The 20,470-nt window shown below is 33.5% G+C and overlaps 1 protein-coding gene across 1 annotated transcript in view; it reads left to right on the top strand.

Annotated features, from left to right (window-relative positions):
- Positions 1-12,969: 12,969 nt before the first annotated feature.
- LOC138698860 (trypsin alpha-4-like) overlaps positions 12,970-20,470 on the top strand; it is a 41,531-nt gene continuing 34,030 nt past the window's right edge. The window contains exons 1-2 of the mRNA XM_069825070.1: positions 12,970-13,023; positions 18,209-18,300. Coding sequence (XP_069681171.1) covers positions 12,992-13,023; positions 18,209-18,300 — 124 coding nt within the window. The 5' untranslated portion in view covers positions 12,970-12,991. The remainder of the gene's footprint in view (positions 13,024-18,208; positions 18,301-20,470) is intronic.

Below are 20,470 nucleotides of genomic sequence, written 5' to 3'. Positions count from 1 at the left end.
AATTAATGGAATTGATGGTTAGGCTTATCATTATCTTCCCCAAGGAGCTGAACTTTCTAGATATTCGTCAGAACAAATTTTCTTCACTTGTATAGCACTGTTGTAGCACTGTTGTAATACAGGAAATTAATAGCTATAGTTTAAATTATTAAATTGTTCAGATTAGAAACTTTCAATATTGGTAAATTCAACTAATTATAATTCTGCATAAAATTCATTACTTTTGCCATTTTGACAGTTTAACGCACAAAATACTTACTTACTTACTTACTTACTTACTTACTTACTTACTTACTTACTTACTTACTTACTGGCTTTTAAGGAACCCGGAGGTTCATTGCCGCCCTCACATAAGCTCGTCATTGGTCCCTATCCTAAGCAAGATTAATTCATTCTCTATCATCATATCCCACCTCCCTCAAATCCATTTTAATATTATCTTCCCATCTACGTCTCGACCTCCCCAAAGGTATTTATCCTTCCGGCCTCCCAACTAACAGTAGGTGCATTTCTGGATTCGCCCATACGTGCTACATGCCCAGCCCATCTCAAACTTCTGGATTTAATGTTTCCCAATTATATCAGGTGAAGAATACAATGCGTGCAGTTCTGTGTTGTTTAACTTTCTCCACTCTCCTGTAAGTTCATCCCTCTCAGCCCCAAATATTTTCCTAAGCACCTTATGCTCAAACACCCTTAACCCATGTTCCTCTCTCAAAGTGAAAGTCCAAGTTTCACAACCTTAAAGAACAACCTGTAATATAACTGTTTTATAAATTCTAACTTTCAGATTTTTTGACAGCAGACTGGATGATAAAAGCTTCTCAACCGAATAATAACAGGCATTTCCCATATTTATTCTGTGTTTAATTTCCTCCCGAGTGTCATTTATATTTGTTACTGTTGCTCCAAGATATTTGAACTTCTCCACCTCTTCGGAAGATAAATTTCCAGTTTTTATACTTCCACTTCGTACAATATTCTGTCTGATCACGAAATATGATCATATACTTTGTCTTTTCGGGATTTACTTCCAAACCTATCTCTTTACTTGCTTCCAGTAAAATTCCCGTGTTTTCCCTAATCGTTTGTGGATTTTCTCTTAACATATTCACGTCATCCGCATAGACAAGCAGCTGATGTAACCCGTTGAATTCCAAATCCTGTCTGTTATCCTGGAATTTCCTAATGGCATACTCTAGAGCAAAGTTAAAAAGTAAAGGTGATAGTGCATGTCCTTGTTTTAGCCCACAGTGAATTGGAAAGGCATCTGACAGAAACTGACCTATACGAACTCTGCTGTACGTTTCACTGAGACATATTTTAATTAATCGAACTAGTTTCTTGGGAAAACCAAATTAAAAAAATATATATCATATAAAACTCCTCTCTTAACCAAGTCATATGCCTTTCTGAAATCTATGAGTAAGTGATACACTGTGCCTTTATACTCCCATTTTTTCTCCATTATCTGTCAAATACAAAATATCTGGTCAATAGTTGGTCTATTACGCCTACAACCACACGATCTTCAATAATTTCATCTACATATGGAGTTAATCTTCTCAAAAGAATATTGGACAAAATTTTGTACGACGTCAACAAAAGTGATATTCCTCGAAAGTTACTACAGTTAGTCCTGTCTCCCTTCTTAAAGATAGGTACGATTATGGATTCCTTCCATTGTTCTGGTACAATTTTCTTTTCCCAAAAACGCACAAAATATAAAGAAAAATTGAATATTATGTACAAAATTAAAGAAGAAACAATATGTACACCATAAATAGTCAATCAAATGATTAACCTTGTAAAACGTAAAAACTAAACAAAAATACTACCCTCTCCCAAATCATAAATAGCGATTTTTATATTATTTTCGGGTATCCAAATGAATTCACATATCAGGTTACAAGCACATTTAAGAAATTTAGAAACAAAATAGCGTATAAAATTGAAAAATTGTTTCTTCAAAATACTTTATTCTGATAATGATAACAAATTTGACTTCTCAGGTGCATAATTATAAACTTACATGCGACATCCCAGAATGTGACTCTACTTAGGCCAAAAAACATTTAATAATACAGGATATAAAGAACATAGATTTTACAACACATTCAAATAGCATTCAATGAAAATATTTATAATAATAAACATTCTTGTCACAAATAGAAATAAACAAAAGAATATTACATATACAAAATAAAGATTACAAACTGGATATATTAAAATCAACAGAAACTTATAAAGATGGATCAATCTGCATAATATTAACGAGAAAGAAATTTCCGGGGAGAACATTCTTATCTATTTACACATAGTTCACAATTCACCAAAATAGCGGCACAGAACATAAAAACCTCGCACACACAAACACAGTCAGTCCACCATACAGCAGAGCAGCATAACGTACAGATACTGTCTGTAATATTCGGCCAGACCCTATTTTCAGGTTTTGTTGTCTTAATTATTCAATAGAAACTGGAACAAGTATAAAATAAAAAAAATCAAAACGATGTATTGATATTTAATAGTAATTATATACACAAATTTTCAGACCATTATACAAGTGAATTAAAAATATGTTTCTATTAACGAGCACAAGAACGCGTCACTTCAATATTCGGCCACTTCATTTGTTTACCTGAGCTGCATCATTAGGTATAGTGTTTCTATGCTTGCTTTTCTGCCTGCATGTGTTTTGAACTGCCGCTACAGTATGGGGCATAAAGGTAAGAATACAACAATTTGAATAGAGACAACTCGTAATTTTCCATCATGTAAAGGGGAAATCTGAAAGAGAAATCAATAAAATATTATTAAATAAACCAAGAAGCACAATTGGGGACATAATAAGAAGATATGGGGAGGAAGATAGATTAGAGTCGATACCACAAAAACGACAATGTCCATGTTTCTGCCGCAAACTATGTCACACGCCACACAAAGCACTTCACCAGTCTCTTCCTTACTCCTTTATCCAGAGGTCAGCAGAAGATGTTTCTTTTTCTGTTAAAAGATTCTTTTGACATTGCTAGCCTCTTTTTGACTTCCTGGAAGCAACTCATGTTACTACTTGTAGTAAAGCCCAAATATGATATGTGTTCACTTGTTTTACGACTTCATTTCGAATTCGCACGTTTATCTTGTTTATTTTTCTTCCGATAACCACGGTCTTTGTCTTGTTTACATTTCTCTATCCCCCAAATTATTTTATGATATCTAATTATCTTAGTCCCGCGCCGTATCGTCGTGGGCAAAGGCATCTTGCCTATGACTCCGCGTTACGGAATCTCCACTGGTGCGAGTCTTAAAATAAATATTATGTTTTATTTAACGACGCTCGCAACTGCAGAGTTTATATCAGCGTCGCCGGATGTGCCGGAATTTTGTCCCACAGGAGTTCTTTTACATGCCAGTAAATCTACTGACATGAGCCTGTCGCATTTAAGCACACTTAAATGCCATCGACCTGGCCCGGGATCGAACCCGCAACCGTGGGCATAGAAGGCCAGCGCTATACCAACTTGCCAACCAGGTCGACAGGTGCGAGTCTTCATTGGTGAAGAAATTTTCTCATGAAATTTCGGCCAGTTTATGAGACCCATGCCCACCCATTATCGTGATGCACTTGAAGAGCACATCAAGAATTATAATGTGAACAATTATCAGAACAATATTCTTATTAATCCTACTTGTTACGAAAGACAGCTATAACGGCTGGGGTGATCATTGTGCTAACCACACGATACCTTCATTCCGGTTGAATGATTGTCCACCTCTGCTTCGGGATATGGACGTGAGGCTAGCATCCGACTGGTCGGACTGGACCCCTAAACGAATGTAGCGCCAAGGAACTACAGAGTGCCCAACTGTAGCTGAATTCCGCTACGCGTAGAAGAATTTGGATTTTCAGGAGACTTAACGGCGATAATGGAAATTCTCCCTTAGTGTAGAGGAATTTAAAAAAAAAATCTTGTTAGCAGCGTAAATTTGTATATTTTTCCTGAAACCTCGCAAATGAATGTTATTCCTTTTTTTAGAATATTTTGCTAACTGTAACGTTCCGTAAGTTATGGTGCTATATCTTGTAATCATACGAAGAAATTGAAAATATCACTGTATTTCCAACTATAACAAAAAAAAAAGTAGTGTCACCTGCCAATACTTTACTGAGAATAAAATCAGATGTGCAGATTAATAATGGATGCTATGAAACCTATACAATAGATTATAATCATATCAGAAATTTCAACCAACAAATGTACGATACGATTAGTCCATCAACTTCACAGGATTCATCTGGGGAGAAATATGATTAATGATCTTTATATTATATACAAAAAAGTACGGTATTATACATACAGGTGCTTACATCTGCAGGAGGACATGAAATATTTTTTCAGAAGTTGAACTATGTGCTAATAACATAATAATAAGAATTTAAAGTGCGTTGTGTATTCTAGGGTCTGTATGTAAAAAAATACAATAGAATATTTTACTTTCAGTCCTACATGTATTCAACTTTAAGGAACACTAGGATTGAGCTTCTACAAAAATTCATTTTTCTGTTTCTTTCTTTTACCTAAATATTTCTTGAGCACTTAGGAAGTTGATAATAAGAGATCTTTTTGACTCTACGTCTTTCTTCAGTTTCAGTAGAGACTTTATGTAGACCTGCTCCTTATGTTTGTATTGCATTCTTTCGCAAATTTGAATTTTTCTCGAAGCTACGTGTTTAGATGTTCAAAATGCTTCATGTTCATGCAGTTTTCACCAAATTAAAAAAAATTCGTATGTGTCCATGCATCAATTATCTCAGATATAACCTTGTGAAAACTTAAACATCTTGAAAATTAAGAGCTAAACATATTACGTACAGTAAGCAAAATTTGAGTAATTAAATGTCTGATATTCAAAAAGGTATTATGCCTAAAGGCACCCTAGATATCTTGAATTTCTCAGCGATACATTTTGTTCGTGAATCAGAGTCCATAAGAGAAATTTCTGAACTCGTTTCACTTAAGTGTAACACATATGAGACATTTTGATTACATCACTAATTTGCATAATAAAACAAAATTAATTTCTAAATTAGGAGTCCGATTGAAATGAAAATTTGTACATACATTATTCTCAATGCATCTAATAAACCGTTTCAAAAATGAAAGAAATGTGATTAAAATTGTAAAAGTTTTAAAACTGAGTTCCAGTGTCCCTAAGGTAATATTATATAACAATATGTTATAAGTGTATTAAAATTTATAGTGTGTTTTAGATAATAAATATTTCAATAAAAAAGTCATTACCAGGGCAAGATATTTGAAGAAAAATAAAGTAATGGTGAAATATTGTTTATAGAGCCAAAGTTATTGTGAACTTGAACCGAGCTACTGCACTGATCAAGCAGGAGTACAGTTCAGTCAATGAAAATTATACGCAAATTATTGCGAAATTATTTCAGGACCTGCACAGTATTTGTTCCGAGTGTAAACAAGTAAACAGGGCAGTTGTGTTCAAGTGTGCCAGTCAGCAGTTCGTACACATTTCTTGCAGAGATATGCCGAATAATAGAACAAGTACAGTGTATACAAAATTAAGAGTACGTATTTCAGAATTTGATGATCTGTTTATTATTTAAAACAATAAACAATTCTCCAAATTTTGTAAACGTTATATGCAAGATTCTAGGAATTTAACATAAAGCGCCAGCGCCATGTAAAGAGTATAAACACAAATGTTCTTATGATGGCAAATTGAATATTGGGACTCGGATTACACTGCCTCGGCTGCTGCACGGTCCGCCATTCATGCCCTAAATCCCCCACCCGCGTATCATTAGATGACGTCACTCGCTGCAACTCAATATTATGGTGGAGGCATTGATTCTTCGTCTGTCGACCACCCTATACTTCATTTTAATTTGTCGTGTAGTATATAAATAAAATTATACGCGCGACAAAAATCGTCTGAAAATGTGTCGGTCGACGTTCTGGATCTGTATAGACCGAATAATAGATATAGCACACTTAGTGAAATTTCAAATGTGTTATCGAACACATATCCTAATGACGCCATTGAAGCTGTACATTTAAGTGACATCCCAATTTCAAGTATGTTGCAACTGTGTCAGCCAACGTTCAAAGCAGTTTTTCCATGTGCAGGCCTAAGTTTTTTTCTTTCATGTAACCACGTGCCATTCTCAATGGAAAATGTGAAAATGATATTCACTGTGTTGTATAAAAATCACACAAAGACTGCAAGGTTTAGGTTTGTTTATATGTAATGTGTAATGTTGTAACTTTTGCGATGTATCTCCATGTTCTTTAAGGGCATCAGTCAATTGAAGGGTTCAGAATCATAGTGGGCCAATTGCCATTTACTAAAACCGCAGAAAACAAGGGTTAAAATGAACTTATTACCATAAGTCAATGGAAACATATAGCAAATAATGTAAAGTATACAAATTAAAACTAAATGATATGTCAATCTTCATTAAACTATGGTATTCACTTAACTTTAACCCTTGTTTTCTCCGTTTTTAATAAATGCCGCTTAGCCCACTATGGCTCTGAACCCTTCAATTAATATAAATTTAGGGAAACCAACAAAAAACTGTGTTTATTAAGAGGCTTAAAAATTGGTATTTTTTCTGATTGTTAATAATGTAGGCCTACCTATGTGATATTTTGAGAACTCTTAATATATTAATTATTTATTTCTTAATAATTTTCTTAATTTTCACACCATGGAAATTAGTGACATGTCCTTTAAAAAAGCAAGTGAATTCAGTTATTTATTTCGAAATGAAATGTTTATTGGCCTATATATGTATGCCAATATATTTCTTTAAATTATGTAATACATTCATTTGTTCTCAAATAATTTTGTTATAAATTGCGTGTAATTTTCGATGACTGAACTGTACTTCTGCTTTGTCAATGCTCGGTTCCAGTTCACTATACTTTGGGCTCTACTCGTATATGCTACGTTTCAACATTACCTTATAGTGCTCCAAATCCCTTGTCCTGGTCATTACTTATATTTTTATTTGCTACACCTTTATGAAAGTGTAAGCATTTGTGAATAGATTTAAAGTAAAATGAATGTAATTCATTGTTTTTATATTCTAACACCGTAAATTATATCGGAAAACACAATAAAATCTATAATGTGATCGCTTAACATATTATTTTCTGATTCCATGTTTTTTCAGCACCCACAACCGTAGCGGAATATAGCGAAATTTCGAGAGATCCGAAGTGGATTTTGTTTCTGGGGTTGAGCACACTGTTTGCTTAAACGCTAATAATAGAAGAGATAGAAAGGAACCACGTCTTTGTCACACGGTTTCAGTTTCGTGATTTGCTAACGTTTAGCTTCCGTACATTGAAGCCAGATCTTGACAATATCTAGCCAACACCGTCTTGGTAGTAATTAATTGGATGCATTTAACTTGTATTTGCCAAACTTGTAGGCCTGCTAACTTCAACGCTACGTCACGTAGAGCGAATGAACGTTGATCGTATCGCGACCTTACTCTGTTATATTATAATTGAATCCCTTTTATAGTACATAGATAATATAGAAAACTAAAATTCATTTTCACACTTTCGTGAATAAATAATTCCGTGTGTATAATATGATGTCTTTCCTGACAATTCAATAATATAAAATATGAACTCGAGTAATTTTTGTTATGAAAAACTGAATAATTTAGAAACTTATAATATGAAGGCATGGTTGAGAATTGTGACACAGACATATTATTTCACGGAGGAATACTTAACGCATGCATTATATTTACGACGCATTTATAACATATCATCTGTTGGTTAGTTTCAACGAATGGAAAGTACAGCGTGAGATGAGATGCCTATCAAATAGCTGTTGTTATCGATAATGGAGAAACCCCATTTCGTATAGATATCGCATCAAGAAGGTCGTTGTTCATTTTTATAACTTCGTAGATAACAGTGACAATTGTGGACGACATCCTTTCCATGTCTGCTTTCTGACAGAATCAGGACAGTTATTTTACATACTAAATTATATTTTCAAAGTAAAAAATAAAACAGATATCACGAAGTTGACATTTTGTTATTATGTGTTGCATGTTTCATAATAATTCAGTTCTTTGTCATTTACGGATAATATTGACGTCTATACTTCGTTTTTCATCATTCAGTATGTACACAAATAAGAATACACAGTACTTTTAAGTTTTGGGCTAGTCCTACGTACAAAATGTATTCTCTATACTCGTAAAATAGAATTGTTTGACTTCATTTACTGGTTTAAGAGAGTATAAATTATTTTTATTATTTACACAGAGCAGTTTTTACGTGAGGCAAAATTGAAATTCTTGTAGTATCCAATTGAGGCGAATAGAGATAATCATTTCAATTAAAGACGGGAAGCATGTCGTACACTAAGGAATAAAAGGAGATATTAGGCCTACTTGAAGAAGAAACTGAATGGGGTAGAAACAAATAGTAAGAAAAAAAAAACATTAGAGATTTATATAAGGACATTAAGGATTTTAAGAACGGATATCAGGCAAGGGTAAACGTGATCAAGATTAAGAATGGTGACTTGCTAGCAAACTCTCATTCAATACTGAACAGATGAAAAAAGTATCATGGACAACTACTAAACGTAAGCTACATACGTCAGATAGAAATTTTCTGGATGAATTTCAAATACAAACTGCTGAGCCGTTTATATTCGAAACTACACTCTTTCAAGTCGAAATTTCGATAGAAAATCTGAAAAAGTACATTCTCCAGGTGTCGATCAAATTTCAGCAGAATTAATACAAGAGAGTGGAGCGCATTATCTAGCGAAATTTGTAAGCTTGTACTTGCTATTTGAGAAATTGAAATTGTACCAGAATAATGGAAGGAGTCCATAATTGTACCCATTTTTAAGAAGGGGAACAAGACTATACCTGTAGTAACTTTCGAGGAATATCACTTTAGTTAACGTCGTACAAAATTTTGTCCAATATTCTTTTGAGAAGATTAACTCTGTATGTAGATGAAATATTTGGCGATCATCAGTGTGGTTTTACATGTAATCAATCGACTATTTATCAAATTTTTTTATTCGACAGACATTGAAGAAAAATGGGAGCATAAGGGCACAGTACATCAGTTATTCATAAATTTCAAATAGGCGTATGACTCGTTAAGAGAAAAATGTTACTTCATATTCTTATAGAGTTTGGTATTCCGAAGAAACTAGTTCAATTAATTACAATGTGTCTCAGTGAAACGTACAGCGGATTCCGTATAGGCAAATTCTGACGGATGCTTTACCAATTCACTGCGGCCTAAAGCAAGGAGATGCACCATCACCTTTACCTTTTACCTTCGCTCTAGAATATACCATTAGGAAAGTTCAGGATAACAGAGAGGGTTTGGAATTGAACGGCTTATATCAACTTCTTGTCTATGTGGATGACGTCAATATAGGAGAAAATCCACAGACGATTAGGGAAAACACGGAAATTTTTGTTGTAGCTGTACGCGATAGGCTTGGAAATGAATCCTGAAAAGACAAAGTATATGATTATGATAATATTGTACGAAATGGAAATATAAAAATTGGAGATTTATTCTTCGAAGAGGTGGAAAAATTGAAATATCTTGGCGCAACAGTAACAAATATAAGTAACACTCGGAAGGAAATTAAACACAGACTAAATGTGGGAAATGCCTCTTAATATTCGGTTGAGAAGCTTTTATAATCTAGTCTGCTCTAAAAAATCTGAAGTTAGAATTTATAAAACAGTTATACAGAGTGTTAAAAAAAGTATCCAATAATTTAGGAGGAGATAGTATGCATGAAAAAAAGAAAAAAGTCTAGCCCTAATAAACATGGGTCCTACAACACATTCTTTCTGAGATCTGAACACTTGTTCATAGGAGGTGCTCAATGTGACGTCCATTCATGACAATGTTTTTCTCTGCCCTACAATACAGCAGACAACCAGATAATCATACAGTAATTGACACATCCCTGGCATGGAATGATACGTCGCAAGGAATACTGAAAACAAAAGTCTGGTTGCAGATATGAGCGGCGTTGAGCAGAGATGGTGTTGTGAATTTGCGTAATCGGCATGTGTAGGCTGATGAAAATCCCCATGCAGTTCAAGAAACAAAGAATCAACATCGATTCTCAATCAACATCAGAGCAGGCGTTCTTGGCGATAGATTAAAGGCTATAAGTGCTACCACAGAGATTAAGTGGGGTTCGTTATCGGGACTTTCTTATTAATGTATTGCTTACCTTGCTGGAGTATGTGCTATGTCAGCAAAGACTACAGATGTGGTTCATGCATGATGGCACACCAGCACATTTTTTCCGCAATGAGCGTGAACACCTGACGCTGACATTTCAGGACCGCTGGATTGATTGGGGAGAGCCCACACCTTGGCCTGCTCGTTTCCTAAACCTAAATCCCCTAGATTTTTGGTTATCAAGAACAACCAGGTCAATTTCAAAAAGTACGTGATTCCTTACGGCGAAGGGCAGAGGAATGCATTGCCATGAATGACGTCACATTGAGCACCTCCTATGAGCAAGTATACATATCTCAGAAAGTATGTATTGTAGGACAAATGTTTATTAGACATTATTTTCTTGTTTTGATGGATACTAGCACCTCCTAAAATATTGGATACTTTTTTAACACCTCGTATTACCGGTTGTTCTGTATGTTTTTGAAACTTGGTCTCTCACTTTGAGAGAGGAACAGAGATTAAGGGTATGTATGTATGTTTTTGAAACTTGGTCTCTCACTTTGAGAGAGGAACAGAGATTAAGGGTGTTTGAGAATAGGTTTCTTAGGAAAATATTTGGGGCTAAGAGGGATGAAGTTACAGGAGAATGGAGAAAGTTACACAACACAGAACTGCACGCATTGTATTCTTCACCTGACATAATTAGGAACATTAAATCCAGACGTTTGAGATGGACAGGGCATATAGCAAGTATGGGCGAATCCAGAAATGCATATAAGTGTTAGTTGGGAGGCCGGCGGGAAAAAGACCTTTGGGGAGGTCGAGACGTAGATGGGAAGATAACATTAAAATGGATTTGAGGGAGGTGGGATATGATGATAAAGACTGGATTAATCTTGCTTATGATAGGGACCAATTATGGACTTATGTGAGGTCGGCAATGAACCTCCGGGTTTCTTAAAAGCCATAAGTAAGGCAATGTTAAGACTCTCAATATTGACACTTCAATAAAGGTTGAAGGGCAGAAGAGAATCAGAAAAATCAACAAGTCAAGTCACAATGTATAGTTCTTTAGTAAATTGCTTGATCGTAGCGGTAGTAATGACGTTTAGTTTAGTAAATACGCTTTTTAGTGTACTAGATCTAACTGAATCAAATTGAAAACAAAAAGTGTAATTTATTTAATTTTAATGGCATATTAGCCATATGCTCTCTGAGCACGAGTATGTAACTTACTCTTTCTGGGAGTGCTACAGAGTTATTATATTATAAGAAATCAATATGTACCATTGTTCTGGTAATAAAGTATTATTATTATTATTATTATTATTATTATTATTATTATTATTATTATTATCATTATTTCGATTCACGTTTCGAGATATTTCCATTGTTGTAATATTGATATAATATTTGGTGTATAATAATACAAGATGTAACAAAAAGGTATGTCAAAACTTTATGGAAATATTTTTCACATCCACAGGATGAAAATATGATTATATTATACAAACATTGGTACGAAACCGCTTCATTTCCCTGTTAGAGCTGATTTTCTACAACTCTGCGTACATGTCATGTGAAACACACAAGAAAATATTACATGAAACTTTGCGTTATAAGAACTGTTCAAAATGTTCTCCATTAGCACAAATACATACATCAACCCGCCGTTGCATTGCATCCCGGAGACGCTGATGTATCCCTGGAGAATGTATTGTTTGGCAGCCTTCCACAATAAGGGCGCGAATACTCTGTATAACTTGCCCCGGGGTTTCATAAACAAGATCTTTCAAATGCTATCATAAGTAAAATTCTCATGGGTTTAGGTCCGGAGAGGGTGGAGGCCAAGGAATTCGTTCACCTCTCCCTATCTATCTGTCACGGAACCTTTCATTTAGCAACTTACGCACATTGACATTGAAATGAGTGCTACTAGCTCACATTACACAGAGTATATACAGGCTATATTTATTTTAGTATAAGAAGATTTGTCCATCACTATATTGTACTTTTAATACAGTGATACCAAGGTACTGAGAAACAACGGAAACATTGGGTCTATTACTGAAAAAAAACAGATTCAGATATACGTTCTACGTTCTATCCGAAATTGTAAGATATTCCAAGCAATAATTTAATTCTACCGAGAATATTTGAAAGGTTCAGAGCCACAGTGGGCCAAGCGCCATTTATTAAAATCGGAGAAAACAAGAGTTAAAATTAAGTGATTACCATAATTTAACAAAACATATAGCAAGTAAGATGAAGTATGCACACTAAAATTAAATGATAGGTCAATCTTCATTAAATTATAGTATTTACTTAACTTTAACCCTTGTTTCTTCATTTTTAATAAATGGCGCTTGGCCCGCTACGGCTCTAAGCCTTCATTTCTACTAATAAGAAAAGAATTATCTTAATATCCTATTACTGCTCAAATTAATTAATGCATTTGAAAATACATGTGTATCTTCATTATGTTACAGAATTAAATTTTAAGTAGTTTATTAGCCTAGTTTTACAGGGCATTAAAGGAAATAATGCATATTTTTTGCGGTAGTAACAATTAAGATCTTATATTGCATTAGCTTATCAAAGTTATTTCACGTGATTGAAACTTCAATTACGCTCATGTTTTAATATTAATTGTAGACTTGTACTCATAATTATTTTTCTCGTTTGTTGCTCAATAATAATTTGCTCTTGAGGGAAAATCTCCTTTTCTGCATCTCTCATTCATGTGGTGCACATTGCTGTGTACAGGAAATAGGTGAATAGATACAGTTGAATTTCTTTATTGTTAAGTAGGATCCATATATTTCACATTTCTAATTATTACTTTACTTACAATAAGTAATGTAGGCCTACCTCAAGTTTTTAATGTTTATAAAGTATGTTCTATATGTAGGGACCGACAAATAGAGTAATTGTAACCAATATAACTTTTCGTCCATTTTAAGTTATACATTTTATTTAGATATGAAGGTACTAAACGAGTACCATAACCTCCTCTTTCATGATTAGGGACCGTATTCTGCCCCAGGACGTACGGATATAAGGTTAGTTGTTCATAGTCTATACTGGCGCGACATCATGTTTGGTGCGTGGCACAGGTACTAACAGGAAACACATTTTGTTAGTGCTGCAGATGATGTACTATTCACTATGCCTGTTTTAAGTTAGGATATATTATATGTGTTTTGTTTGTACCATTTTCATTTTAATCTGTGTGTTCTTTTGGAGAGTGGTTGGATCTAATCATAGGTGAGCGGGGTTAGACCTACAAAGTAGGTCTTGTTTTACGTGCAAAGCACGTACGGTGAGAGGACTCTGGCATTGGATTTAAGAGAAAATTATGATAATATACTACATCGGTATGTATAATATTACTAAATAAATCTATCTATCTATCTATCTATCTATCTATCTATCTATCTATCTATCTATCTATCTATCTATCTATCTATCTATCTATCTATCTATCTATCTATCTATCTATCTATCTATCTATCTATCTATCTATCTATCTATCTATCTATCTATCTATCTATCTATCTATCTATCTATCTATCTATCTATCTATCTATCTATCTATCTATCTATCTATCTATCTATCTATCTATCTATCTATCTATCTATCTATCTATCTATCTATCTATCTATCTATCTATCTATCTATCTATCTATCTATCTATCTATCTATCTATCTATCTATCTATCTATCTATCTATCTATCTATCTATCTATCTATCTATCTATCTATCTATCTATCTATCTATCTATCTATCTATCTATCTATCTATCTATCTATCTATCTATCTATCTATCTATCTATCTATCTATCTATCTATCTATCTATCTATCTATCTATCTATCTATCTATCTATCTATCTATCTATCTATCTATCTATCTATCTATCTATCTATCTATCTATCTATCTATCTATCTATCTATCTATCTATCTATCTATCTATCTATCTATCTATCTATCTATCTATCTATCTATCTATCTATCTATCTATCTATCTATCTATCTATCTATCTATCTATCTATCTATCTATCTATCTATCTATCTATCTATCTATCTATCTATCTATCTATCTATCTATCTATCTATCTATCTATCTATCTATCTATCTATCTATCTATCTACCTACCTATCTACCTACCTATCTACCTACCTATCTACCTACCTATCTACCTACCTATCTATCTACCTATCTACCTATCTACCTATCTACCTACCTACCTACCTACCTACCTACCTACCTACCTACCTACCTACCTACCTATCTATCTATCTATCTATCTATCTATCTATCTATCTATCTATCTATCTATCTATCTATCTATCTATCTATCTATCTATCTATCTATCTATCTATCTATCTATCTGCAAATCATCGATACCCGACTCCGGAACAATTTTTCCCTCGAAATTATTCAAATCAACTTTACAGGGAGTTATACCTGAAATCTTGATTTGCATAATACACGTCACTGTTCGTTAACAGAAAGCCACAATTTAAGTCACACGGAGTTAGTGTGCACTCGAAGTTGGTTGCTTGACGGTTGTCAGCCCACTTTGAGGTCTGTGGATATAGAGGGAAAAATTGGATCGGTGTCGGTTAGAGTTCCCGAGTAGCTCAGTGGTAGAGCGTTGGTACGTTAAACCAAAGGTCCTGGGTTCGATACCCGACTCCGGAACAATTTTTCCCTCGAAATTATCTATCTATCTATCTATCTATCTATCTATCTATCTATCTATCTATCTATCTATCTATCTATCTATCTATCTATCTATCTATCTATCTATCTATCTATCTATCTATCTATCTATCTATCTATCTATCTATCTATCTATCTATCTATCTATCTATCTATCTATCTATCTATCTATCTATCTATCTATCTATCTATCTATCTATCTATCTATCTATCTATCTATCTATCTATCTATCTATCTATCTATCTATCTATCTATCTATCTATCTATCTATCTATCTATCTATCTATCTATCTATCTATCTATCTATCTATCTATCTATCTTTCTTTCCGTCCGTCCGTCCGTCCATCCATCCATCCATCCATCCATCCATCCATCTATCTATCTATCTACCTACCTATATACCTATCTGTCTGTCTGTCTATCTATCCGTCCGTCCGTCTATCTGTCTGTCTGTCCAAAACTAGGCTTCGGAGACTGTTGAAAATGCATTCTAGCGGGAATGACTGATAGTACCATGACCTTTCTTATAATTTGAATTATTTGTTAATTCATTTGATTCATTTTTACTGGTACTGGCAGAGTTAAAGACAGAGCACCTTCTCTTCCACTCAACCAGTATAAAAAATACAATAGGAAGAATAAATAACTTCAACACAGGAAACAACGGAGTAATAATAATAATAATAATAATAATAATAATAATAATAATAATAATAATAATAATAATAAAGGTAATGTTTATAATAATAATAGCTCTAATAATAATGATAATAATGATGATAAAAATGATAAAGATGATAATAATAACAATAATAATAACAATATTAATAATAATAATAATAATAATAATAATAATGACAGTAAGAGCAAAATTGAGATATGTATACTTATATGCCATTCTAAGAGTTAAGCACTTAAAATTTAGTATTAAATAAGACAAATTGGTTCGAAAGAATGATTAACATAATGAAGGAACACTGCTATACCATGTTCTACAAAAGTATTATTTGAAGAAAGATAATATTCTATAGACGAAGAGCAGTCTTTCTGACAAAGGGCTTTTGAAAGTATTTAACGCCTGACTGCCCTTTACGTTATGTATGCTAGAATACACTATTTTCACTATATACACTATCATAAAGAATGAAGACTTACATTGATCAAACATTATTTACACTATTATATACAATTTACAAAATAAGTAGGGTGAAATAAAATACCTTGCATTACAATACAAAACACTGCGCATTAGCTTAAGAGTGAAAATAATGTTGTATCAATGTAGGCTTACATTCTTTATTATAGTGAAAATAGTAAAAAATGAGTATTCCAGTGTACATAGTGTAAATAATGTTTGATCAATGTAGGCATACATTATTGATTTATTATAGTGTAAATAATAAAAAATAAAGTATTCTAGTGTATATACTGTAAATAATTTTTGATCAATGTACGCTTACATTCTTTATTATATTGCACAAAGTAAAAATAGCATATTCTAGTGTATATAATGTTAATCATTTAAATTGTATACATTAGTATAATTGTTAAAGTGGTTCATGTTTTTTCTGTCACACTTGACGAAACAAGAGTCGCTTGAGCCGTCAGTTAAGTACTTCACTTGCTAGATGCACACGAGTCGTCTACTTAAAAAATCCAGAAATTCTTAAACTTGTAGCCTCCTAGGAGAAAGTACGGTTCCTAACCACGATTCTCAAGCAAATATAACGCTATTACCGTTAAAATCATTGTTTTGTAATAGCACACCTTTTACACTTACTTGTTTGAAGACATAAATTGCAGTAAACTATTTTTTACATTACAATATTATTAACACGCGTATGGAATCCTGTATTACAAAGAAGCCTGAAATCTGTTGAAATCTCGTTGGTTATGACGCAAATATAAAATAATATTTGGGGCTATTAGATGTCACTATTGTAGCCTAGATCTTAAAATTTAAACTTTCTCTTTACTGGGATTTGTAATTAAATTGTGCTCATGTAATCGAATTTCATATCGTTTATCCATATGGTCTAAACTATATTAGAAAATAGATTATGTTCATGGTTTTATTTTTTGTCTTTATATTGTACTGGAAGAGGTAATTTCGTCCATTTTGAAGGTAGAGAGGAAAAAGTAGTGCAGGACATAGTAGTACAGGTGTTGTTACAAAGTGGAATATGAAGTTATAAAAATTTGTTTCTGTTTTTGTACAAATAAAAAAATGACAGTATAACGGTTGTTTTACCTTATCTGAAGGAGACAAACATTACTACTTCATTCTAACTCTTCAAAAACAATCACTGTTCCACGAATTCATACTTGTGTGTGGTGGGAATTCTCCCTTACGACAAAATTCGTCATTACGAATAATAAAATACACACTTAAAGGCAACAGTTCAACTGGTCACTAGCTTACAGAGTATTCAACTTAAAATATACCTTAATTTTCAATTATTTCATTTAATTCTGTTAGCCTCGCTGTTAGCCTTGAATAAAGAAATTAAGTTCATATTGCACTCATAACTTTAACTTCAATGGGATTTAAAATAGGGAGAATAACAATGCTGTGTTGTTAAGAAGAGGTTTACATTGGGTTTTCTCGGATTCCGATTAATGTACAAAATCCCGAATCCAATTTCCTGAATAGCCAATCTCCCGAAAAAAAGTACCCAGTATGCAATATTGTATTAGTACATATTAATATGGAATTTTAATTAGGTAACATAGGCTATTGAATTTCGTAGAAAAAATTATTGTTAATACCTAATGAATAAGTAGAGAGAATAAATACATGTTCAGGTACATTTAAAGAGATTTTCCTTAGGCTTCGAAAATGAGTTTGATTTAAATTTAGACTTGGTTTGGAGGAATTGTAACCTGACCTACGCAAATAAGATAGTCTCTCAATCTCACCCATATAGGCCTATTATTGTTGAGTCTTCAAAGCTATTTCTCGGATTCTTTTTGCCACAGCTGTTTCACTGTTCGGTGCATGTGAGATGCAGTTGGGACGGCAGAAGATATGAGCTTTCGTTCCATATCCATTTTGTAAATTTTTATCGTGTAAATAAACGAAGCAATAGGATCAAAAACTATTCTTAATAAATTATTGCCCAGCTACCTGCAGCTTTATAGTGTAGCCTATACCTAGAGGGAAATATAGCTTAATGTTTGTAACTATATATTCTCGAGAATAATAAGGTCTCCAATTTTTCAGAAACAACATAGATATTACATGGACAATGGACATGCTGCGCGTGACAACACTAGTGTTAGGCCTACTTCATTACGTCTATTGTTGTTGGTTTGGTACGTGGTATGATTTATTCATATTATAATGCAACATTAGCAGTAATTTTTAAAGTCCCTGTCTTAATCAAGTTTTCTAATTGAGTTTCTTTTTTCTCATTCACATAGAGATTAATCTTTCAATATTAGTATCGCTTGAATTGGAATAGAATTCAAACAAAAAGAAACTTCAACATATAAGTAATTGCACGATAAACTTACATGAATATTGTGACATTCATAAACATAAGAATTTTAAAAATTAAGGCCTATGTTATTATTATGACTTTGTATTTGAGAGAATGTTAAAAGAAGTTCCAAAGATATGCTTAATTTGGGTTAACTTTTTTATTGATGGATTTCAAATACATGCGAATATCAATATTTTAAGAACTTGAGTTTGTGGACTGGACATTTTCTTCATCTCAGTAAAATGTGGATTTCTGTTGCCTCAGCTTTATGTAGCCGCAATGTAACGTCATGAGGTATTACTCGACTGGAATCCTGCACCCCGGAGCGCCACTTGTACTTCTGTCAAGTTCGTATAGCGTCATCGCGATAGTTCACATTACGCCCGCGTCTCCACTCGCCTCGGTCGAGTAATAATCGCTTTGCTAAATTTCTTGGTCGCATTACAATGTCATTATTTGCATGAAGGTATTTTTCATGCAGTCAACTTAATCACCATTTAAAAACTCAGGGTATCTTTGTGTCAGTTCCTAGTTCTGTTGCAAGAGAATAATGTTACATCTCTCTACAGCAGCGGTGACCAAAACTCGAGCTGCGACAGGCCTATGAAGTAAGGAGACGGAGGAAAGGTAGTTGGCATGAAAACTACAAACAGTGGTGGTTCCTGTACTAACATCTTGATCAATCCTGCGGATAAAAATCTCAAGCTTTGCTGTTTCAGTAATGTCCCTGCTGTCATCAAGAGCCAGTGAATAATATACGATTTTTCTTGCTTCTTTTTTTTAACCTTCCTCTTGAATATAATCAGGAATTTTCAAAATTCTTCTCTCATTACTTAGTCGAGAAATTCGTAGTTTTTCAAAATTAAAAACTTCTTAGAGACAAGTTATTTAAGCTATTTTAATCATTACTCTTTTGGGAAATTATGTTCTATTAAAAGGCTTTAGAGCACGAGATATTTCAAACCCCATAGGTAGCTGACTTCCCAACATTTACTTATCTCATATTTCTCTTCCTGGCTATGTCAATTCCCGGCGTTTAACAGTTCGTTGGCACATAATATTGAATCAGTTTTTCTTCAATATTATTATTAAATGAATAACTAATAAATAGTGACCCTCATCTAAAAACTAATAAGATTAAAATTTAAATAAAACCTAATAATAAAATTATATCCATCTAGGGAGAAGATCTAAAAACATGAATATTCAGGCATATACAGAAGAATTATATAAACACATATTTAGCGGTCAATAATAATAATAATAATAATAATAATAATAATAATAGTAATAATAAAAATAATAATAATACACTATTCAGCGTGGCATTAATGTTTCTATATATTTATAATTGAACCGTTGAGCAAAGTAAACAAATTACATTTTGTCCGACAGAACAACAAAAAAGTTCTCCTTCTCAATCTTTACGAAACCACCTCTTACTGCTTGTAGAGACAGAGTTTGTAGATCGAAATGATACCGTGCTTACCTTCAGTACGTGAATGAAACACACAGCAATATACAGGAAACTCCTCGTACCCGTTTGAACGTCTCTGATTACACGATGTAATCACGACACCCGCTTTGGTCACCGCTGCTCTATAGTATTTTTATAAACGAATTAACTACAGACGAAAAAAATTGTAAACGTAAAAGAACACTATGAAGTAGTACCCAATTGTGTACCTGTTAAAGTAATACCCCAGATTTTTTTAATTGAATTCAAATACTACAGGATTCTTCTCGGATTCTCAGCCAGGTGAGTTGGAGATTTGCTTCCAAGCTTTCGATGGCTAGCTCTGCCATCTTCTTCATTGAATGAAGTGATGTGAGACCATGTCCAGTCGGTATAAATGCAATAGTAGGGCTTCCCGCCACCACCATCTTGGACAAGACATCAGGTTGCTTGGACTTGGTTATCAAGGAAGCCATCGAAATCCAGCTAGATCGCAATAATTTCAACAGAGACGGGGGTCTACAGCTGAATACAGCATGGAAAC

This window comes from Periplaneta americana, chromosome 4 (assembly GCF_040183065.1).
Source record: "Periplaneta americana isolate PAMFEO1 chromosome 4, P.americana_PAMFEO1_priV1, whole genome shotgun sequence".
Taxonomy (NCBI): domain Eukaryota; kingdom Metazoa; phylum Arthropoda; class Insecta; order Blattodea; family Blattidae; genus Periplaneta; species Periplaneta americana.
Note: the sequence above shows the minus strand (reverse complement) of the source record. Positions and strands in the feature narration are given on the sequence as shown.